Source organism: Chiloscyllium punctatum, chromosome 10 (assembly GCF_047496795.1).
Source record: "Chiloscyllium punctatum isolate Juve2018m chromosome 10, sChiPun1.3, whole genome shotgun sequence".
Classification (NCBI taxonomy): domain Eukaryota; kingdom Metazoa; phylum Chordata; class Chondrichthyes; order Orectolobiformes; family Hemiscylliidae; genus Chiloscyllium; species Chiloscyllium punctatum.
In genome coordinates, this window is record NC_092748.1 from 49722241 (window position 1) to 49747398 (window position 25158).

Below are 25158 nucleotides of genomic sequence, written 5' to 3' on the forward strand. Positions count from 1 at the left end.
GGAGAGAGAAAGTCAGAGAAATTGAACTTGAGAAGTTGCGACTCTCCTGTTTAACTTAAAACCAACACAGAAAAGATTTATCCCATGCAGTAACCTGTAAAATATTTGAGTGGCTAAGAACTGTGTAAGGTAAAAATTAACAACTTTACTTCTTAAAGTATAATAGAATAATTAACTAACCACTATTTACAATTTCTTTCTCTAAACTATCTTTTACCTTCCCTTCTATAATACTAGTCCAATAAAACTCCCAATTAAGATTTACAAAACAACACTTTTTATCTTAAAACCAAGCAGCTTTAGGTTCTCGTCTTAGGATCTTCTTGTGTCTTCTTTTCTCCTTGTTATGAATTTCTGCGTGACAGGTTACTGATCAAAAAGGTACTTGTAAGGGAGAGATTTTTTCAAGCCATCTGTTTCATGCTAGGAGTTGGCAATTCTCCCCTCAACTGTTCAATTTCCCCCTGATCTTATACCCCAGAGTGTCGGATTGTGTCATTCATTTTTAAGATTGTCAATATACTCAATTCAAACTTGATTGGGGTTTGATATTTTTTCAGAGTATAATTTAAACTGATTGGCTGAATTCAAATTTGTTTTTGTCTCTAGGCAATGACTAGTCAAGTTGTTCGACTAAGTGTTATGTACATTGTTGGTGAAAACACTTGGTGCTATTAACTCTGCTGCTTTTAACTCTCTTAAAGTACACCTACATCTTCATAACACCAGACAATGACCTGTTCAACAAGAGAGACTCTAATCAATCACACATTGACATTCAATGACCTTTACATCACTGAATCCAACATTTCAACATCCTGGGGGTTACCATTGACTTGAAATCTGATCTGGACTTGCAATATTAGTATTGCAGCTACATGAGCAGGTCAGAGGCAAGAAAACTTGCAGTGCGTAACTCCCCTCCCGATTCCCCAAAGCCTGTCTACTATTTACAAGGCACAAGTCAGGAGTGTGATGGAATACTCGACATTTTCCTGGATGAGTGCAGCTCCAACTACACTCAAGAAGCTTGACAATAGCATCGCATCCATAAACATTCGCTCTCTCAGCCATGGATATTTAGTGGCAACAGTGAACGAGATGCACTGCAGAAATTCTCCAAAATTCCACACACAGCACCTTCTAAACCCACAACTATTATCATCTACAAGAATGAGGGCAGCTGATACATAGAAATACCACTTGCAAGTTCTCTGTTCCTCACTTGAAAATAAATCACCTGCAGTATTGCTGGGTCAAAGTCCTAAAATTCCCCCTCAATAATAATGTGGATCTACCTACAACAAATGGACTGCTACGTTTTAAGAAGACGGCTCACCACCTCAAGGGCAACTAAGGAGCGAAAGAAATGATAGCTCTGCCAGTGACATTCACAATACACAAATGAATAAAATGAAATGTGAAGAATGTGTTAAATGTTGACCACACCTGATCACAGGTGTATTTCAGCCCAGGAATTTGATGAAGGTATAGCCATGGGTGTGAAGATATGGGACAAAGATCGGAATGCCTACTACATTTTATAGATGTTGTGACCAGTTTTAGCATATCCAGGTTGATAAACAATAGACTGGACAGCCTAACGTGGACAAATCTATGGAAAAATGGGAAGGCACAGACCTTCAGTCATCAGCAAAATTCTTAATAATATAATGGAGATGAATTTATTAATGAGATTCTAAATATTATAGAAATGTTTACTGCTGCAGAAAGTCCATTCAGCAGTGATTTGTGCAAAAGAAACCAGGCAATATTGATGATAGCTTGCACAAGGTACTGGTATATCAGGCAACTGTAAGTTGCAAGTGGGCATGAACAGTACATGCAAACATTTAGAGTCACAACATCATAGAGATGTACAACACAGAAATAGATCCTTTAGTCCAACTCATCCATGCTGACCAGATGTCCTAAATAAGTCTAGTCCCATTTGTCAGCATTTGGCCCATATCCCTCTAATCCCTTTTTCATATTCCTGTCCAGATGCCTTTTAAATGTAATTGCACCAGCCTCCATCACTTCCTCTGGCAGTTCATTCCATATACACACCTCCCTGTGTGAAAAAAGTTCCCCTTAGATCACTTCTAAATCTTTCAGCTCTCACCTTAACCCTATGCCCTCTAGCCCCCACCCCAGCGAAAAGACCTTGTCTATTTACTCTATCCATGCCCCTCATGATTACATAAGCCTCTATAAAGTCACCCCTCAGCCTCTGACGCTCAAGAAAAGTAAATCCAGTTTATTCAGCCTCTCTCTATAGCTCAACCCCTCTACCCCTGGCCACGTCCTTGTAAATCTTTTCTGAACACTTTCAAGTTTCACAACATCCTACCTATAGCAAGGAGACCAGAATTACATGCCATATTCCAAAGATGGCCTAACATGATCTCGCAATTCCTATACTCAGACAACTGAGTGGGATAGCCGATAACAATTAGTACATGGTCAGAATCTAAAATTATCTTCAACATTGAATGATGATCTTTCACTGCTAGAAGGAACAGTGATTAGCTCAGTTTTTGCACCTGGCTTACAAAGCTCAAAGCTCATTGTGGACTCATAACATTTGTCTCTTTGCAAATCTTTCATAGCACACATGTCAATTCAAAGGCTGAGGAGTAGCATTATTGATATGCAGTTATATTTCCGACATTCCCTATATATTAATGGTTCTTGCATCTGACATAGTGCACACACTGTAAAGGAGTGGCTGGGACCTGTATGGTATTTCTCTATCCTTAACTTATAAGTGCATCCTCAATGTAACAGATGACAATTTCTCCAGAGAACAGTTTTGCTTCTCCTTTCCCCAAAACATGAGGAGTCAAGCAGCTCATGCAGTGGGATTTTCCACCATTGCTGGCTTTCCCAAACTGCAAGACCCTTATAGACTGCACTCAACTAGCTTAGTAACTGTTCTATCAGCATTCTGAAGTTCACAAACAGAAAAGGCTCCCATTCCATCAATTTTAAAATTATGTGGCCATCAATACCAAATTTTGGTGGTATGCATTAGATAGCCTTGGGATTATCATGACACGTATATACCAGAGAATTCACACTTTCTCATGCTCCAAGGTCTACTGGGCATCAAGGGATGGCTGCTGAAAGGAAAAGGTTAACTCCTACAAACATAGCTTATGAAACCTTTGTAAAACCATTGATGGACACAGAATAGGGATATAATACTATCCATGCTTCTCTCAGGACCAGAGTGGAACAGATCATCGGCCTCCTCAAAATAAGGTTTGGATGCCTATACTTGGTGGAAGCTTGAAATATAGGCAAAAAAAGTATGCTGCATCACTGTGACATATTCAGCCATCATAATTGGAACTCAGAAAAAGGGGATGGAACGTCCTAGAGGAGGAGAAAATAGGAGATTGAGCACAATCTTCTGAAGCTAATACCCAAAATATTTAACTGGGAGACTTGCGGGGAGCACAGTTGAGGTGAGCACAATTGAAGTAAGCACTATTTAGTGCAAGAGACCAGGCAGAACTTAACAGAACAACAGTTCCAGGATGAATGATCTGTGCTTAGTCTTCCCTTCATTGCGTAACTTTCTATTGTTAGATGCCAATTAGCCCCGAGTCAGTCAGTACACAGTACATATAGATCTGGTTATTTCTGCACTGTTTGAACTTTTCCACTGTTGAATTACATGTTTTCTTCTCCATATGAATGTGTAGTATTGCCATGTGATCCTATCTTCAAGTATCTGCACATTATAGGTCCTCCACTATGAGGGAGAAAGCAACAGAGACAGAGCAGTGACACTGTGTGGTTCTGAGATAAGACAGCTGTCAAGGCTCCATACAGCAAATGATATTAAAGTGTTCTGCAGTGAAGTCTCTCATGATAGTCAGCAGCTTTGAAGCAAACTTAAGGTCATCTTTTTTTACTCGTTATACTCATGTTCACTATTTTAGATAGACTGCCAAATTGCTCTGAAATATTTGAGCATCCTGTTGGTCAATGTTTGACATGAGAGAGGAAATAATTTCTTACAATAGCCTACTGAACTACAAGTGAGAGTGGAGATATGAACTTCATATTGACCTATAAGCCTTGAACATAATGCACTCTCTTTAAAATGAGAAAAACATAATGAAATGTTTTTGTATAGTTGTGTGGAATCATCACCAATTCCATCCTGTCACTGAAAAGGTGAACATAAGTGTGGATGATCTGTACATGGTAGCCAGTTATATCCACATTAGCATCAATAAAGGAAGTTCGGTATGTTTGATTACCCTATGCACTTTGTATGATATGGTATAGTATGGTCTGCCTGTACTGCAAGCAAAGCAAAACTTTCACTCTACCTAGGTACATGTGACAATAATAAATCAAATCAAATAGATAGAGTAGACAGTCAGAAACTTTTTCCCCGGGTACAACAGAGTGTTACAAGGGGACATAAATTTAAGGTGAAGGGTGGAAGGTATAGGGGAGATGTCAGGGGTGGGTTCTTCACCCAGAGAGTGGTGGGGGCATGGAATGCGCTGCCCGTGGGAGTGGTAGAGTCAGATTCATTGGCGACCTTTAAGCGGCATTTGGATAGGTACATGGATGGGTGCTTAATCTAGGATAGAAGTTCGGCACAACATCGTGGGCCGAAGGGCCTGTTCTGTGCTGTATTGTTCTATGTTCTAAATCAAATTAAATTTAAGTGCAACGCCTGGCTGTAGACAAAAGTATGATGGTTCAAGGATCTATGATGGCTGATGCCACCCACATTGTTACTTACTTGGAGATTAGCAATGCTTGGCCATTATAGCTTCTTTCATCCTTGGGATGTCTAACGATGCCAATCATTCCTGAATTTGGTGCATTTTCACCAGGTCCAACACCTACTAAGAGACTAGAGCAAATATTCTAAGACTGTAAATGAATAAAAATGTACAAGAGTTCAGAATTCTTTTACAATTCATTTCACCCATGCCATTTATGGGCTCTGGGGAATTTTAATCTTCCTTCCTTGCGTGTAATGCCTAAACATAATCCAAATGTCTTCAGCTGTGGCAGAGGGAGCCTGCTCTTTAGTTAGCCGTTGACCTGGAAGACTTGATGGGTCATTCCCAAAGGCATTTAGGCTACAATTGGCTGGGAGAGTATAAAATGAAATACTTAACCACCATAAAGCATCCCTCCCAGTAAAAGCTAACCTTCGACATCTGAGACCATATCATTGCCTACCGACGGTTAGAGTGAGAGAATGAAGTTCAAGGCATTGTATTCTTGTATTAGGAATGAAAGGTGAAGCAGAAATTGCAAAGCCAGATGAGACTTTTAAGTTTGCATCCCACATAGCTTTGTGTAACTGATGTGACAGAGAGTCAATAATTGCAAAGTTTATAAAAGGTCAAGATTGCTTGAGGCCATAATTTTTAATGCTCATTCTTGCAAAAAAGGAATGAGCTGACCAATGAATTATAATTTGCTTCCAGATGATTAGTATTACACAATCAGTGGATAAGTAATTAATATAATTGCCCTTAGCAGGGTGTCTCATCCACCCCAAAGAGAAAATGTACATTACTCTACCCATGCTGCACGTTGGCAGACATTTTGTCTCTTTATTGCAGTTGAGCTTGTTGAGATGGTGGCAAGATTTCAACTTCATGTCCTTATGAAAGAAATGCAGGCCTTACTCAGATGAACGATGATCCTCCCATCTTCCATGCCCTCTTTTGAGTGACTGTTCCTGCATCCTCAATGGCCTTTCAGACTCCCTTCATTTCCGTTCAGCCTCTTTATATTACGATTAATGCTCTTATTTACTCCCAGGGCACTGCCTCTGATTGCCATGCCTTTGTTTACTAGTCCAGTGAATGCCAAGCCCAGATCTGAGCTTCCCATTTTCCCATGGATACTCTAACTGTATCTCTCACAAACGTCTCTTCTCCTGACAAGTCCTGTCACCATGAGCTCGCTGAGGATTAACACCTAATCCCCCAGCAATGACTGCAGCCCAGCCTTTCAGACTCTCTCAGGAAGACTGCTGCTGACATAACTCAATGAAGGTGAGTATCCTGTCATTAAGTCACCCTTCAGTTATACGTGCATAGTACACAACTCCGATCCAGCTAGCTCTGAGCTGGCTGAGAGAGTGAACAGAACCCCTGGTACTCCTGTTTATATCTGTCAATCAGGGCTCCCTGATTGTAACAGGGAACTCAGTCTTTGAGGTCCACCTGGCTGACCTCATTCTCATCACTACAGCTGCAACTGAGAATAGCAGTCTTTAGGTATGTGTCTCCACAACACCCGTACTGACATATTTGTGATACCTAACTGATTGCAAGAACACTGATCCGTGGACTGTACAACGTACTATGTGCCCGACTGTCTGTAACCAAGCTCCTGGACTGAGATTGGATGAGCCTGATGAACCCCTAAACCGACTACCACAACCTCTTGACTCACCACAGTGAGTCTTCACTCCACTGTTGTCCTTTGAAGTTCAGACGTGGCCATTTGCTTGAAATGCATGCAGAATGTTGTTTGCACAAGCTGCTGACACGTTGCACCTGTAACACTGACAGTCTGATACCGTACAGCAAAAGGTCCACCCCTTGACTGTTCAGTTGTCTCAACAGTGACAAGCTAACTGTCTCTCCCTCTGCACTAAACACCAATGCAAGCCAGAGAGGCTGACAGCATTGCAAATTAAAGCTGAAGAACCCATTTGCTAAAGAGAAATGCAAGCCAGACAGTTTGGCAACATGCAAGTAAGCATGAAGAAAATAACCTTAGAGCCATTAGATGTGTCCCTACAGTCAAAGTGACCCAGAAGTACGCAAAGCATAAATTTTCCTTCATGCCAAAATGAAGTGTTTAAGAACTGAAGTATCGTTTGAGCTAATCTGAAAATAGACATGGTGATGTCGTAAGGTTGATACTGAAAAGAAACTCATGCATAAAAGCAATCACAATTTTTTAAAACCTCTTCAGAGGTCAAATTACATCAAAAGCAGACAATTCATTAATAACCACTTAAAACTGTCAATAAAAGTAGAAATACATGCCACTGCTGAGAGAAGCAATTCTAAAGACATTAAAATTTAGCTATATATTCATAATGGGTTCAGCGATACTAACAGATCCTGATTAATGTAAACAAATGTTACAACTGAATCTGAAAAACAGCCTTATTTTCGAGGTATATTAGATATCCTATCAAAGAAATCCAGGAGTACTTGAGGGTTTTTTGTTTCCCTAAGTGAAGGTTGCTGAGGGATTCCGAAGGCTTTTATTTTGTTTTATTTTTGTTGTAACTCTGAGCATTTAAATCATTTTGTTTGTGGCACGATAGATCCCAAGTAACGTTTTTGTTCCAGTTTTCAATGCAGTGGAGACGGACATTAAAATATCCTAATGCATCTCCATGCATATGCAATGCTATTCAATGAAATTGCTACTATGTCTTGGTAGAAAAGAGCTCCATAAATGAATTGCTGCAATACAAACAGGTCCAATTCAGACTACATACATCTAACTACTGAATCTAAAAGGACAGTTTTTTTTTGTATTTCAAACTCCGTGAAATAATTCTAGAACCAGATAGTTGTTTCTTTAGGTTTGTCATTTAGGATTGGGATTGTTCCATGATCCAAGTCTATGAGGCCATGAAGACCTATTAAAGAAGTCAAATCCCACTAAAAGTACAAAGTGAACTTGAACCACCCACCATTGCTATGGAGACGGAAATAGCAGAGTACACAGACAGTTGGATCTGCATCCTGCGTCAGTGAAAATAATCAGAGAAGGGAACTTTTTTTTTTAACTAATATTCTTTCGGGAATGTGCACCTCGTTTGCTGGCTAACATTTATTGGCCAATCCCAACTGCACTTCAGAAGGTAGTAGTCAGCTGCCTTCTTGAACTGCTGTAGTATGTTTTGCGTGAGTACACTCACAATGGCAATGAAGGATCAGTGATATATTTACAAGAAGGTAAATTGAAGGTGATGGTATTCCCCGTATCTGTTGTCCTTATCCTTCTTGATAAAAGCTGCTGTGGATTTGGAAGGTACTTTGAAGGAGCCTTGGTGCATCTAGAACATAAGACAATGAACAGTACAGCCCGTCGGCCCTCGATGTTGTGCCAGTCTTTTATCCTACTCTAAGATCAGACTAACCCACATTCCCTTCATTGTACTAATTTCTATGTGCCTATCCAAGAGTCGCTTAAAAGTCCCTAATGTATCTGACTCTACGACCACTGCTGGCAGTGCATTCCATACACCCACCACTCTGTGTAAAGAACCTACCTCTGACATCTCCTCTAAATCTTCCTCCAATTACTTTACAATTACGCCCCCTCATGATAGACATTTCTACCATGGGAAAGAGTTTCTAGCTATCGACTCTGTCTCTCATCATCTTGTACACTTCTATCAAGTCACCTCTCATCTTTCTTCACTCCTATGAGAAAAGCCCTAGCTCCCTCAATCTTTCTTCATAAGACATACACTCCAGTCCAGGCAGCATCCTGGTAAATCTTGTCTGCACCCTTTCTAAAGCTTCCACATTCTTCCTATAATGAGGCAACCAGAACTGACACAATATTCCAAGTGTAGTCTAACCAGGACTCCATAGAGCTGCAGCATAACTTCGCGTAGATCTTAGACTCAATCTCTCTGCTAATGAAAGCCAACACACCATACACATTCTTTACAACCCTATCAACTTGAGTGGCAACTTTGAGGGCACATATTCCCAAGATCCCTTTGTTCCTCCACACTGCCAAGAGTCCTGTCTTTAATCCTGTATTCTGCATTCAAATTTGACCTTCTGAAGAGAATTACTTCACACTTTTCCAGGTTGAATTCCATCTGCCATTTATCTGTCCAGTTCTGCATCCTGTCAATGTCTTGTTGCAACCTACAACAGCTCTCCACACTATCCACAACTCCACCAACCTTCATGTCATCAGCAAACGTACTAACCCACCCTTCCACCTCCTCATTCAAGTCATTCATAAAAATCACAGAGAGCGGAGGTCCCAAAACTGATCCATGTGGAACACCACTGGTCACGGAGCTCCAGGCTGAATATTTTCCATCTACCACCACTCTCCTGTCTTCTGTGCAGTCTAAAGCTGCAATAAGACATTCCTACTTCTGAACTCAAATCTTCTTGTATTGACGGCCAGTATACCATTTGTCTTTCTATTTGCTTGTTGTACCGGCCTGTTTACTTCCATGTAGGAATAAATTTACTGCAGATGCTGGAATCTGTGCTGAAAACATCAAATGCCAGAGATCACAGCGGGTCAGACAGCATCCATGGAGATAGGGCAAACTAAAATTTTGAGTCTAGATGCCTCCTCCTTGGAACATTAGATTGCTCTCTTTCCATGGATACTGTCTGACCTGTGATCTCCAGCATTTGTTCTTTACTTTCGTTGACTAGTGTCCAAGGACATTTAGATCCCTTTGTACATCAAATTTCCCAATATATCCCTATATAAATGATATTCCCTCTTTCTCTAAAATACACCAAAGTGTTTCTAACTTCACATTTATCCATGTTATTTTATATCTGCCACATGCTTGTACATGCACTTCTGCACTATGCACATGTCCAAATCACCATGAAGCCTCCTTGTATTTTCCTCCCAACTCACAAACCAACTTAGTTTCGTGTTGTCAGCACACTTAAAAATATTACATCTGGTTTCTTCATTCAAGTCATTTACGTATATCATGCCCAGGTGAGAATCTCTGCCTTTAAAGATGTTAATGGATTAGAGTCATAGCGGCTTACAGAAGGTAACAGGCCTATTGGCCCAACTTGCCTAGGCCACTCAATTTTCACAATAAAACTAGTCCCATTTACCTCACTTTGGTCTACTGCCTCTGTCAGTTTGTCTACCCCTCAGACACTCACCATCCTCTGTAAAAAACAAAGTTGCCTCTTTGGACCCTTCTGTATTTTGTGCCTCTCACTTTAAACCAATGCTGTCTAGTTTAGACTCCCTGACCATGGGGAAGAGTGGTTGGTGATCTACCTAATCTGTGCCTCTCCTGACTTTATAGACCTCTGTGACGTCATGACTCAGTCTCCTACCCTCCAGGGCAAAACATACCAGTCTGTCTAGCTCTTCTTATAACTCAAACTTTCCAGTTCAGGTGGCATCCAAATAAATCTTTTCTGCACTCATTTTGTAGTTTAATAATATGTTTAGGGTGACCAGAATTGCACACAGTATTCCAAATGTGGCCTTACCAACGTCTGGTACAGCTGCAACAAGACGTTCCAACTCCTGTACTTAATTGTTGGTCTACTTGTGACTCCACTTTCAAGGAGCTGTGAATCTGTACCCCTGGATCTCTGTATTCTATAATACTCCCCAGGGCCCTACACTCCCCTACATTGACAGTGTAAGTCCTGCCCTGGTTCGACCTACCAAAATGAAACACCTTGCATTTATGTAATTTAACTCCATGTGATCAAGATTTCGCTGCATTCTCAGATAACTTTTTTCATTGTCCACTATGCTACCATAGAGTCACAGAGATGTACAGCATGGAAACAGACCCTTTGGTCCAACCCATCCATGCTGACCAAATAGCCCAACCCGATCTAGTCCTACCTGCTAGCACCTGGCCCATATCCCTCCAAACCCTTCCTATTCATATACTCATCCAAAATTGCAATTGTACCAGCCTCCACCACTTCCTCTGGCAGCTCATTCGATACACGTACCAACCTCTGTGTGAAAATGTTGCCCCATAGGTCTCTTTTATATCTTTGACCTCTCACCCTAAACCTATGCCCTCTAGTTCTGGACTCTCCGACATCCGGGAAAAGGCTTTGTCGATTTATCCTATCCATGCCCCTCATAATTTTGTAAACCTCTAAAAGGTCACCCCTCAGCCTCCGATGCTCCAGGGAAAATAGCCCTAGCCTGTTCAGCTTCCCCCGTAGCTCAACTCCTCCCACACTGGCAACATCGTTGTAAATCTTTTCTGAACCCTTTCAAGTTTCACAACATCTTTCCAATAGGAAGGAGCCCAGAATTGTATGCAATATTCCAACAGTGGCCTAACCAATGTCCTGTACAGCCGCAACATGACCTCCCAACTCCTGTACTCAATACTCTGGCCAATAAAAAAAAGCATACCAAACGCCTCCTTCACTATCTTATCTACTTGCAGCTCCACTTTCAAGGAGTTATGAACCTGCAATCCAAGGTCTCTTACCATGAAGTGTATAAGTCTTGCTAAGATTTGCTTTCCTAAAATATAGCACCTCGCATTTATCTGAATTAAACTCCATCTGCCACTTCTCAGCCCATTGGCCCATCTGGTCCAGATCCTGTTGTAATCTGAGGTAACTTCTTCACTGTCCACTACACCTCCAATTTTGGTGTCATCTGCAAACATACTAACTCTACCTCTTATGCTCGCACACAAATCATTTATGTAAATGACAAAAAGTAGAGGACCCAGCACCGATCCACTGGTCACATGCCTCCAGTCTGAAAAACAACCCTCCAGCACCACCCTCTCTCTTCTATCTTTTGAGCCAGTTATGTATCCAAATGGCTAGTTCTCCCTGTATTCCGTGAGATCCAGTCTCCCATGGGGAACCTTGTCAAATGCCTTCCTGAAGTCCATATAGATCACATCTACCGCTTTGCCCTCATCAATCCTGGTGTCATCCACAAATTTACTAACTATACCTCCAAAAATTCTCATCCAAATCATTTCTATGAATAATCAGTGGACCCAGCATCAATCCCTGTGGCACACCGCTGATCATAGACTTCCTCTGCTACCACCCTCTGTCTCCTATCTTCAAGCCAATTTGTATCCAATTGGCTAGCTGTCCCTGCATCCTGTGAGATTTAACCTTACTTGACAATCAATTGTAACTCCAAAATTGAAAGCAGATTATATATTCTATGACACAATTTTTGTCTGCTTTTCCAAGGTTTTCCAAATAGCAGTTCAGGCAACAAAAGTCACATGCTATAGTTTCAGATAAAGTCTAGTAGAGTAGAATTGAATAAATCAGCAACAAAGATACTCATGGGCCAACTTAAAGTTTTGCTACTAATACAATCTTTTGTTGCTCTTCATCCTTCAGAACAATGTGATTGCTTCTAATATTTGGACAATTCCTGATATGAGATGTTAGAATATATTAAAAATACCGATCAATTATTCTCCATGGCAATGTGGGACTCATCTGTTGCCAGCCATCACTTTAATTCTGCATTTTCTCTTGATTCAGACATCTATTAAAGTTGCAACCCGTTCTTCCCCACCCTGCCCACGAAAAAATACCTTTCAGCAATTCTATCCTTATGCAGGCACCTGTGTCTAGCCCTTCTTAAATTTTGGCTCGATGAAAGCAAGTACTGCAGATGCTGGAGATTAGAGTCAAGAGTGTGGTGATGGAAAAGCACAGCAGGTCAAGCAGCGTCTGAGGAACAAGCAAATCAATGTTTTGGGAAAAAGTGCTTAATCGGGAATGAGGCTGGGAGCCTCGGGGGTCGAGAGTATTCCATTCTCTTTATTGCTGAGAACTCTGAACATCGGTGGGACTTGTTGGGCCGAAGGGTCTGTTTCCACACTGTAGGTAATCTAATCTAATTCTCCTGTGAAGTGGCAGAAAATAACTATCTCTCTAAAAATGTTTTCAGAGCAACAGCCACTTGTTCAAAAACAGTTATTACCACAAAATTGAACATCTGTCAAAAGCATATGTCTATCCACGTGTGAGATTTGTGCACAATCTAATCGCTTAAATGCTAGCACAGATTCCAGAATTTCCAAATTGACTTTTTGTATTTTATATAATTTCAATTATATTTCATGATATAATATATATCTCCAATTTCATGATGCATTCTTTCATGGACTGATTGTCTCTCCTTAAATTTATCAAATATTGACTCTGCCTCATAGACTTCTAACAAATCATTCTTTTTGTAAACTTTGTCCATAAATTGTATTGCAGTCTCCAGTCCACTCTTCAGTTTTCATGTCTATTATATCTAGTCCCAAAAATACTTTGTTGTTAATTTTACTTGTACCTGGTAAAGAAAAAAACCCTATTCTACTTTGCTGCTACATGTTTGAAGTGACTAGGGTATACATCTCCACTTCTTCAACTGCTTAAATAACTCTAATTCACAAACACCTGTGGATGAACATTATTCATGATCCTACATGTGACTCAGGTACTGTTTCTTGAAAAGCCACCAGGAGCCTTGTTTCTATAAGAAACAGGAATTACTTTCTGCTTTCTTTATCTTCCCATCTAAAGAGATCAAGGTAAGTGCTCTTAACTATATTTAACGGACTGACATCTATGTTGAATTGGGCAGCAAAAGACTTTCAGAGAATCACATTGGTTTTTATTATAAATGTACTGTTTAGCACAAAGGAATCTTCTTCTGAGCCTCTCCCTCACTTGAGGCATGGTGACCCTGAGGTTAAACCATCACCAGTTATCTCTCTGTGATGAGAAAGCAGGCCTATGGTCTGGTAAGACTATGGCAACTTTACCTTTTATAGTTTAGGATAAACATGGTTTTCACTTTTCCCTTAAGGAACTTTTCTGTATCCAGAACAAACGCAAATAGCACTTCAAACAAAGTCTGATGAATATCATCTGCTCTCAATTAACAATAGAGCTGTTCTGCTTTACCCATAAAGGGACCCACGTTCCTAGTCTGGTACAAAGTGCCATAACATCTTATATTGTGCATGAGGCGCATGTTTCTCCCTGCAGCCAAAGCACCCAGGCACAATCATACAAGGAATACATGTCTTGTAACATGAAAGTAAAATCCTGAAGGGCTGAAGTGGTGCGAGTGGTCCTAAAAGCAGTCATGATGATATGGTGAGACTGGTAGTTTGATGATGTCCTCTTGAGTGAACAAAAGGTGGAAATGGTTCAATGAGTATGCAGGAAAATGGTGAGGGTGGAGTGGATGAAGGTGCAAAGAAGTAATCTCTTTGCTGCTGTTACCTGGTAACAGTTCTAATGTTCATGTCAGAAATTCGTCCGTTCTAATTTCTTTGAGCAGGGTTGGAGAATTGGGAGCTGCATAGAGGTGAGATTAGATAATAAGATACAAATGAAGGAAATAAAGCTGTAATTATTAATGAGATTCAAAGCTGACCATTTAAACTGTAAGTGGTAACTCAGAAATCTTTTTCTCAATGTTTGGAATCTGATTCTTTTCAATTCATGCAATATTTGCCTGACTTTCTCACTATTGCCCACACCACTCAAGGCAGTGAAAAGTTCCACCCAGTGTTTCTTCATGGATGAATCTAGAACAAAGGGGTGACATCTAAAAATAAAGGGTCACCCATTTTAAAATAATTTGTTTTCTCTCAAAAGGTTGAGTGGCTTTGGAATACTTTCCCTCAAAAGGCAGTGGAAACCAAATGCCATAGTTGCATAAGGGTCATAACTTTAGTGATTGAACCTGATTCAAATATTTTAATGAGGTTCATTTCTGTTTTGATGAGGAGCTAGAGAATCAAGTTGAACACACCTGAATGACAATGTACTATTTTTAAACCATTTCTTCTGATATGTCAGGTCACAATAAAAAAAAGTCGGCAGATGAAAAGTGCTTCTATAATCTAAAAAATATTAGTGACACAAAAAATAGTTATCTTGCCTTTCTGATATGGTCCACGTTTTGAAGTAATCTATTCATCCTTTGAGTACTGTTATGATATTTGTGAGTTTTAACATCATAACACAAGGTCAATGAACTTGACTTTCAATAATCCTGGTAACAAATATTCTAAAAATATAATTAAATGAACGCATTACACAACATATTTTTTAATTTAAATGGTATGTTTTGCATATTCTTTGTTTTTGATTTTGTATCAGATAGCATCTTCAAAAGATTATTAAACTGCTTTTTTGAGATGTGAATAATTACACTGTTCATGTAAAATAACAGTTATGTCAGTATATTCTACTGAGTTTAAGAACTGGGCCACATGTGCAGTCAAAATCATTGCTCCAATAATCCAATTTGTTTAACTGTTCACAACTCCCCCTACAGTTACATGGAATGACTGGAGTATTTGCCATTATTTTGTGATGCAGATGGACATTCTGGCAATTAATTGCAAACTGGAGTTTGTCAAACTAAGATAGTTAATCAGTTTTGTCTTGTTCATTCTGAAAGAAAAATATTATTACTAATCCAATATATCTGAATTTCGAGGAGATGTGATCCGCTCATGTATTGATAGTCTGTTGTATTTATATCAAGTACATTGATGTACGTGCACTTAATATGAAAGAGATCAGGCTTTATACACAGTATCTTTAATTCTTCAGTGATTCTTCGAAATCATCTGATAGAAAACCTTTGTGTTTTCTAAATAATATATTGCTGAAGTTATAATCAGAATTACACTGGTACCGGAAAATATACAAGCATGAAAGATTAATGTAATCTTGCAAATAATAATGCACATTCTTACACAAAAAATCCATCTGCAAGTGTCATGTCAGTCGGCAGAAATCTTTGATGGGTAGATCCAGCTGGGTCGTCTCTTCTGGCAAAGCTGCCCTAGAAAATGCTAAATGCAGTTATGATGCTTAGTGCCATCTGCAGCATGCCAGCTCATCCCATTTTCATTGGCATTTAGAATGCCACATAGGGCATAAACACAGTAGAGATGGCAATGTGGAATGACAGATTTTGATCCTCTGGAGAATTCAGGCTCTGGTGTGTAGCTTTGCCACCTTCTCCCTACTATCATTTGATGTTGTCACTGGTGTTTTCCTGCACTTCATGTTTTTACGTTGAGTAATATTTCTGTTCCTTATTACTCTAACTCAAACTTTTAAGTAAAATTGCACAAAATTAAACTGTAGCTACATGATATTTTAAAAATAGATAATTAGAAGATTCTAGAAGAGTATTGTATTTTGTAAAATTCATTATTTACTGCCTTGGCATCTAATTATGTGTTTGCATTGCTTTTTCTTAATTATAAAATACACATTCTAGTATAATTTGCCTTTTATAGCCTTACCATATGTTCATACAGATGGCAACCACAAGTTCAAAGGTACCAAATTTTTTTTAAAATTGTCAAATCTGCAGATTACTTAATTTTCTATTCCTGACTGTCTCTCTTTTGTAGTTACAGAGCATGAAGGACATGCTTTCTCAGTTCTCATGGAATGTGATATTCAAGAGTTTGATGGGTATGTAAACCCTAAACCAAAGCTGTCAAAATATTTGTTGAATTCTGTCAATCTGTGATGAAAGTAACTTCTCCAAATGGATTTCCAATACTCTATCAATAATGCAATACGAAATGACAATAATCATCCGTTTGCAATTGATTTTTTAAAGTCAGACAAAGAGCTCTTTGTGTATAGTCACAGCAGGTGGAAATTTAATTACTTGTTCTGTTAGCAGTGATGCAGTACTGTCCTGCAAAGGACTACTGTATTGCCGTTTTATACAATTGTTTATCTTCCCACTGTTTACATTAAAGTCAAGTTTAGCTCTCCTTTGATATTTTCTGCTCATGTCTACAATCTATTAATGTGACATGACTGTATGTGGTTGAGAATTAAATATTGTTGTCTTTTGTTAGTGAAGCAAAGAACAATAATTTTGAGTTTTGCCTATTTCAAACCTTTACATCTGCAATTCCATCAACTAGATGATTCGTTCAAAACTGAGATATTTCATGTCAGACCTTTTGACGACTGAGTAGCTTTTTATGTTTCAAGAGGTATCCTTTAGTAAGACAATTGAAAACATTGAGTGTATCATTTTGATGATTTTAACCTGCAATTGCTGCCTTATATAACATAAGACTCTTTTCACAAGGCTACAAAAGTTAATTTGATCTGGAGCATCTAAAGGTGCTGAATTTTTAGCTGGGTATAGAAACCTTTCCTTGCAAATGCCTTGCATCATAGAATTTAAAATGGAAATCTGCTGTCTTGGAAACAACTGTGCAAAGTCAAGTGTTGCAGGCCCCCATTAAACAACCACGAGTTTGGTGAAATGAGGCTCTTGCAGTTTTGAAATAATGGGAATTCATGGTATGCAGATGTATTAAAAATAGGAGCTTGCTATAAGTCAGTGTGATGCCCAACATGCTAAAAACACGCTGCTGACTTAACCACACTATCGTCCAATTGAAATATTAAGTCAGCTTACATGCCATATTTCCAACTTTTGTGAACTCTATAAAATCTCTCCAATAAAAGACTTCTATGACTACTTTGTTTATGAATGGAAAGATATCTTGCTCCGACCAGAAACAGGACCTGTGAATAAATGCTCCTCAACTGGCAATAGGTTACATTATTCACCCTGTGAAGTAACAGTGGCAGTCCCTGTATTTCCATCAAATATATCTTCCTCTGAAAACCCTTTGCTAAATCACTCAGTTGTATTTTCTGATGCCTCAAGCTTGCCATTCATTCAGATGTGCACTATGCTTGCTGCCACCTCCATCTCTTTCAAAAGTGCTAATGGTATCTTCAACTTCAAATATCCATCCTTTTCTAATCTCCTTATCTTGTCCCTCCAATATCTACATTTCATTCAAAGCTCCCCTTTGCTTTATTCCTAATGTGTTCTATCTGCCTGTCATTCCCATCTCTATCCACACTTATCTATATTGTTTCTTTGCCCTGGTGAACTTAAAGTCATTTTTCTTGTCTCCAAATTAATGCATGGCCTTGACACCCTACCTTTAAACTCTATGGCTCCAATTTTTATCAATGCAGAGTATCTGCACCACAGTGAAAATAATGAACGCACTTGGCATTTCCCATTTTCATGAGGGAAGGATTAAGGACGGGCCATTATTCACATTTATGTATGGTGTCTGTAAAGACTTTGTCATTTAATTGATCAACAACATCAACTGAAATCAGATTTTGCAATCCCTAGTGCCTAGAATTAGGAGTTTGGAGATTAGACCAGCTAAGAGGAGTCTGTTCTTGGTACATTTATTATGGATAGTTAGAATTTACATTTAGGGAGCTGTGGTGCTGCAGCTTTGGTTCCAAGCTATGTTGGAGGTGGATTCAGGATCCTCTGAGGAGTAGACTGGCAGATAACCTATTTAGAGAAGGGGATGTCTGGTGTTCTTTAGAGCTGTTAACAGTGGAAGAGATTGTGCTTAAAACAAGCGTGCAGTACTTTAGAATTGCCCAGCTTATCAAGTTATGTCAATAAGTATTGACCTGTCAAAAAATCTTGGTAAGTATTGACATGTCAGCATGTATCAACATGTATTGATGTGTCAAAAAGGGTCAACCATTTAAGAAGTGTAAATAAGTGCTCTGAAGAAGTTATGCCACACTTGAAACCTTAACTCTGTTTTTATCTGTCTACAAATGCTGTCAGACCTGCTGAGTTTCTCCAGCATTTTCTGTGTTTATTTCAGTTTTCCAGTATTACTGTATTTTGCTTTTATTTCAACAAGTGTTGACCTGTCAACAGTTATAATTGAAAAATAGGATCAAGAGTAAGTAATTCAGACCATTCAGCCTGTTGCACTATTCAACATGATCATGGCCGATCTTCTATCTCAACACCATATTTCCACTGTTTTTCAATATCCATTGACTCTTTAGCTCCTGGAAATATTAAATATATTCTGAATAGTTTCTTAAGTATATCCATTGACATTGCCTCCCTAGCCTTTTGTGACACAGAATTGCATGGGTTCACCACCCTCAGTGTGAAGAAACTTCACCTTACCTCAGTCCAAAATGACCTCCTGCCACCTCCTCAAACCATGACCCTTTGTTCTGGATCCCTAGCCAAGGGAAGTATTATCTCTGCATCCAATCTGTCCAGCCTTGTTAGAATTATGTTTGTTTTAATAAGAAGTAATCTTTTAAAATCTAGTGAATATATCACCTTGATCTTTCCTCAAAAGACAAACATGCTATCCCAAGAATCAGACTGGAGAACCTTTGTTGTACTCCCATAATGCAAGTTTATTTTATTTTTTAAAGAGACCATATTATTATCATAAATTGCATACATTACTCCAGGTGTGGTCTTACCAAAGTCCTGTGCAGCTGCAGTAAGACTTTCTTGATCCTCTACTCAAACCCTCTTACAACAAAGGCCAACGCATCATTTTTCTTCCTAGCTGCTTAATGCACCTTCATGTTTGCTTTCCATGATGAGTGCACAAGAAAACAGAGCTCCCTTTGTACATCAACATTTCCCTGCCTTTCTGCCTTTCTTTTTTCCTACTGAAAAGGACAATTTCACTTTTAACCAATCGTACTGCATTTGTCATGTATTTGTCTACTTGCTCAACTTGTCTAAATTTGAACCTCTTTCTATTCTTCTCACCACTTAGTTTCCCACTTAGCCTTGTAGCGGCAGCAAATTTCAAAATATTACACTTGGTTCCCTTGTTCAGATCATTGAAGTATATTTTGAATATCTGGGGACTGAGCACTGATCCCTGTGATATCCCATTTTTCACCCCAAAAAGGACCCCTTTACTTCTACTTACTGTTTCCTGCCTAGCAACCAATTCTCAGTCCAAGCCAATATATTACTGCTAATTCCATGTGCTTTGATTATTTTTTACTATAACCTCTTAAATTGGACTTTATCAAAATCTTACCGAAAATCCAAAAGCGCAACATCTACTAGTTCTCCCTCATCTATTATACCAGTTACAGTTTCAGAAAACTCCAGTAAGTTTGTCAAATACAACTTCCGTTCATAAATCCATGTTAACTTTATGTAATCCTGTTATCACATCCTTTATTATAGACTATAGCATTTTCCCTATTTCAGATTTTAGGCTAACTAGATTATAATTCTCAGTTTTCTTTGTTGTTCTTCTTTTAAACAGTGGGCTTACCCTCAACCCAATCTGTCAAGTCATTTCAGAATCTGCAGAATTTTGGAAAATGAAAACCAATGCTTGAACTATTTCAATACCAATTCCTATTATGCTCAGATTAGATTACATTACAGTGTGGAAACAGGCCCTTCGGCCCAACAAGTCCACACCGACTCGCCGAAGCGCAGCCCACCCATACCCCTACATTTGCCCCTTACCTACACTACGGGCAATTTAGCATGGCCAATTCACCTGACCTGCACATCTTTGGACTGTGGGAGGAAACTGGAGCACCCGGAGGAAACCCACGCAGACACTGAGAGAACATGCAAACTCCACACAGTCAGTTGCCTGAGGCAGGAATTGAACCCGGGTCTCTGGCGCTGCGAGGCAGCAGTGCTAACCACTGTGCCACCGTGCCGCCCGTAGATTGAGGTCTGAAGAAGTATTCAACTTTCAGTCCCATTAATTTCTCTCGCACTATTTTCCTATTACTACTACTCTTTTACTCTCAACAATTCCTCCTTCTCAAAACATCCTTAACTCACTAGCATTTCTGTGAAGTTATTTGGTCCTTCTGGGAAAACAGAACAAAGGTAGTTGTCAAGCAATGTCATCCTGTCAAGAGAGTCAGCATATGTTGACCTGTCTAGAAGCATCATTAAGTGTCGACCTGTCAATAAAAGTCCAGAAATGTTGACATGTCAAGTGTCTTCATATGTCATCTTGTCAAGTATTATTTGAAGTCTCAGTGTAAGTGTTAACTTGTCAAGAAGTATCAATAAACGTCTATCTGTCAATAAATGTCAACTTGTCAAGTGTTAGTATATGTATTTATTAATAAGACTGTTTTTCTCAATAAGATGTACATTTCAATATTGAAATTTAAGTAATAGAACTTTTTTTTCCTATGAACATGCGTACTTATGGGCACCCAATGAGGTAGCGTGGTAGGTGAAGAGAGAAAAGGTGGTCGATGTAAATATTAACTTGGCATAGGTGTCTTAGGGACATGGAGATGGATATTGTGGCAATATATGGGTGGATCATGGAGACCTGATCCAGGAACCTTTACATCTCTCCCCTTTACTTTTGGCTTTCTTCCCATCTATATCCTTTTATCCCCAGGAGTGCTGTGTTCCAATACAATCCGGTTCTCTACAAGTTCATTCCTGCATCCTATTGATTATTTTCTGTTATCTCCAGCTTCACAAGAATTTTCAGCTCCTTTCATGGTGTTGCCCTTTCCTATTTCTAATTTCTGCCAGTGTCACAGCCTTCAAGATATCTGCAATCATCTAATTCTGGACTCTTGAGTTCCTCCAATTTTAAATGTCATACTACTGATCACATGTCTTTGGTTTGCCTAAGCTTGGAATTTTCTCTCTCCATCTCTCTTCCTCTCAACTCCATTTTCCTCCTTTAAGATGCTCTTAAAACTTCTGGTCACAGAGTACCATCAGCAAACCTGATGAACAAATTTTGATGAAAATTTAAAACTTGAGATCTTACAGTATAAACAGAAAAATATGAACTTTTTTTTCAAGTAACTACTTGGAATTTTGCATGTTCAAGTCTAGTGAGAGTGCTAGCTAAATATTTATAAGAAATTAATATTACAATTACATAATTAAAGCTTTGCAAATATTAGAAAGAGAAGTGTAATGTCTAATTAAAATTTTATTAAATAAGCCATATTTCTACCAATCGCCCCAAAACTTTGTGCATTATTTGAATAAGTAAAACCAATGTTTCTTTTACCATTATTTCTTGTCATTTGTTTGTTACCTACAGTCTTGTGTGTGTGGGTGGTGATGGGACTGCTAGTGAAGTGGCCCATGGGTTACTCCTCCGAGCCCAGATTGATGCTGGGAGAGACATCGATTCCAACTTCACGCCTGTCAGAGCACCACTTCCTCTCGGCGTAATACCAGCAGGTGGGCTTTGAAAATGCTGACTCACTTGCTTGTACATCTGTCCTTTATATGTTTATCACATCTTCGTAATTTATATTAATTAACTAGTTTTTGTTTGTTATGTTGTATATGTGTATGTTTGTGTGTATATATGTGTGTATATGTACATAGGTATTAGAAAAGACTCTAATTACTTTTGAAGTTTTCTTTTTACTTGAGAAAGAAAAGTATATCTTGTGAGCATTTATTTTTGTTTTCTATTTATATGCTTGATCTTCAAATATCTACCCAAATCATATCCATCAGAAATTATGGAAAATGGTGGTTTAAGATGTACATCAAATATTCAATAGACAGGTCTGTGTGCATATTATGCTAAAAACTCCAGATCATGTTGGTTCCCCAAGTTTAATATGGAATTGGAAAGTATGACACACATTAGATTTTCAATTACAAACCTGGTCTTGTAAATATGAAGTTATTAAGCATTGCAATATGATTTTGCTCCAGAGCACATATTAGTTTTATAAGAATAAGCTGTTTGCACAAATCTATTAGACCAGCATTTCTGGTAATTTTCACAGAGGAGAATGTTGTAATCATAATGGAATTCAATTCATTTAGGTTTCGGTAGAAGCTGAATATTATCAGCAAAATATCCTTCCATCTTGTGCATACTCCTCCCCATGTCTTAAACTCAATACCATAAAAATCTTCAATTGCAGGAAATGTTCTGAGAACATACAGCCCTGCTATAACGAGATGTTGATTGCACATAAAAAATTGTCCAAAAATAATGTAAGCAAACTCTTAATAGGTAGAACTTAAGGTTTTAATGTTATGTTTACATGCTAGTGATGGGAAAACACAGGAATGTGAAGAGGAGCTTGGATATGGAACTATTTTGCCATTCTGGATATGAAAGGTTTTGTGGATACATTTGATTGCTGGGAGTTGTGATGAGCAGTAATTATTGAAGTCACAAGTTTAATGAGTGCTGTTAGTCACCTGCTTTTTTGTTGAAAATGAGGTAACATTGGAAAGCAGACTAGCAAATCTTTTAAGAGAGAAAAGATGTGTATTTTGGTTTTAATTGTGAAAAGATTGGTTTGGGAGTCCCTGTGGTGAAGGTTGCCTTGCAACAGCCTTAAAAATAAAGTTTCTGTTCTAATGCACTACATATCTCAATTAAAGGAACAAACTTTTAAGAAGTCAATAGCAAAAGGTAAGATTTCAGTCAGCTGAAAATTACAGCCTTACAGCTTGACAGGTTGCACAGATCTCTCTCCATAAAGTATCTGCTGTGAACCTGAGAAAGTTCCTAAAACCAGTATCTCCACTTTGTTCTTAAACTCCGAAAACTGAAATGTTACTTCTGTTCAAAGACCTAAGTCTAACCTATTTCTAATCCAAACTAAAACCTGATCCACAGATCATCCATCAATTTTACAACTTTCAGAATTGCATCTTGGGGATATGGAATCAGCTGGACTTGTCATGTTTGTATTGTTTGTATTCAGATTTTAACCCACTGAGGTGCTTTTCCTATTTCCTTTCTTTATTAGAGCCCTTATCATCCCTGCAGTGTTGTATTGTTTTATTCATCATATGATTGCTTGTATTTGGGATAAAGAAGATATTGTTTAACTCTGAATAACGATATCCTTTTTTTTTCCATCTAAGAATAAGTTTGTGTTTAAGAAACCAGTCATTTTTGAGTTTCGTGGGAAAACCTGTTGAAAGTCTGTCTCGTTCTAGATAACAGTAATAAAGAGAAACAAATTGGCCGTTATGATGCATCTCTTGGTATGATGGATCTTGATTACCAGTTCACTCCTTCCATAGTCATAGAGATGTACAACATGGAAACAGACCCTTGGGTCCAACCCGTCCATGCCAACCAGATATCCCAACCCAATCTAGTCCCACCTGCCAGTACCTGGCCCATATCTCTCCCAACTCTTCCTATTCATATATCCATCCAAATGCCTCTTATGAGAAACAACATCAGATAAGTTGGAATACAATAACTAGGCTAAAGAAATATAGTCTTTCATTAAAAAGAACACTTTCTACTCAATTATTTTATGTTTAAATACCTTGATTCAAAATAGCAGATTGGTGGATATAAGCAATTTTTAAAAATTAATTTATTGTAAATATAAATTTAATAGCTGTATTTGCAGAAGGCTGTGAAGAAATTACCTGAAATTATTCTGCTTTTGGTTTTTTAAAATAACTAATATGAAATTAGTTCAGATGAAATGAGATTATCAAGAGTCAGTTTGGGATCTTGGGTGGAGGTGCATTTGCTGAATGTTGGGTCAGGGGCAAAATGATGATTAGCCAGTCATCGCCATCCCATTAGATTATGTGGACAATAAAAAAATGAGCAGGATTGAAAGGGGCCCACAACCATTGGCACAAAACTGTTATCAACAGTTTGCAAGAAGAATGGCTCAAATGCAGTTGAGAAGTATAGGGTCTTGTTAACCTTCTGGCACCACAGGGAATAGTGAGAAGAATAGTCAGGTACAACATATTAAAAACAGAGGAGGCCCTTCAAATACAGAGAGAATGTAGGGGGATGTAGGAATGTAAGAAGGAAATTAGGAGGGCAAAGTTGGGCCATGAAGTATCTTTGGCAGATAGGATTATGGAAAACCCTAAGGTATTTTATAAGTATATTGAGAATAAGCATTACCAGACTAAGAATGGGGCCTTTTCGCGATCGATCTGTGCATGGAGCCCAAGTATGTGGGTGAGGTCTTAAATGAATATTTCTCATCTACATTCACATAGGAGATATTGTAGCCAGGGATTTCGATTGTGATGGTAAGTTTCTAGAAAATATTAAGGTTAATGAGGAGGAGTTATTAAATGTTTCAGCAAGCATAAAGGTACATAAATCCCTAGGGCCTGATGCAGTGTATTCCAGGCTGCTATGGGACGCAGGAGAGGAGAATGCTGCGGCTCTGACAGAGGTACTTAATACTTTGCTGGCTACAAGTAAATGCCAGACAACTGGAGAATAGCTAATGTGGTTCTTTTACTCAAGAAGGGCAGTAGAAATAGTCTAGGTAATTATGGACAGTTAGTCTGATGTCAGCGGTAGGGAAATTATTCTGAGCAAAAAAATTAATCAACATTTGGAAAGGCAGGGGTTGAACAGGATAGTCAACACAAATTTGTTAGTGAGATCCTGTCTGACCAATTTGAATTTTCTTCAAAAAGTGCCAAAACATATTTTTGAAGGTAGTACAGTTGATATGGTTTACATAGACTCCAGTAAGGCCTTTGACAAGGTCCCAAAGGTAAGAGCCCATGGGATTCTAGGCAAGTTGGCAAATATGATCC

General features: G+C 38.7%; 1 protein-coding gene across 9 annotated transcripts in view; it reads left to right on the top strand.

Moving 5' to 3' along the window:
* Positions 1-25158, top strand: part of cerkl (CERK like autophagy regulator) — a 159811-nt gene that overhangs the window by 96083 nt on the left and 38570 nt on the right. For 7 of the 9 annotated variants that reach the window (XM_072579082.1, XM_072579079.1, XM_072579080.1 and 4 more), the window contains 3 exons: positions 16061-16102; positions 16178-16241; positions 21680-21822. In XM_072579082.1, the coding sequence (XP_072435183.1) occupies positions 16061-16102; positions 16178-16241; positions 21680-21822 (249 nt within the window). The remainder of the gene's footprint in view (positions 1-16060; positions 16103-16177; positions 16242-21679; positions 21823-25158) is intronic. The other 2 variants (XM_072579081.1, XM_072579084.1) reach the window with 1 other exon arrangement.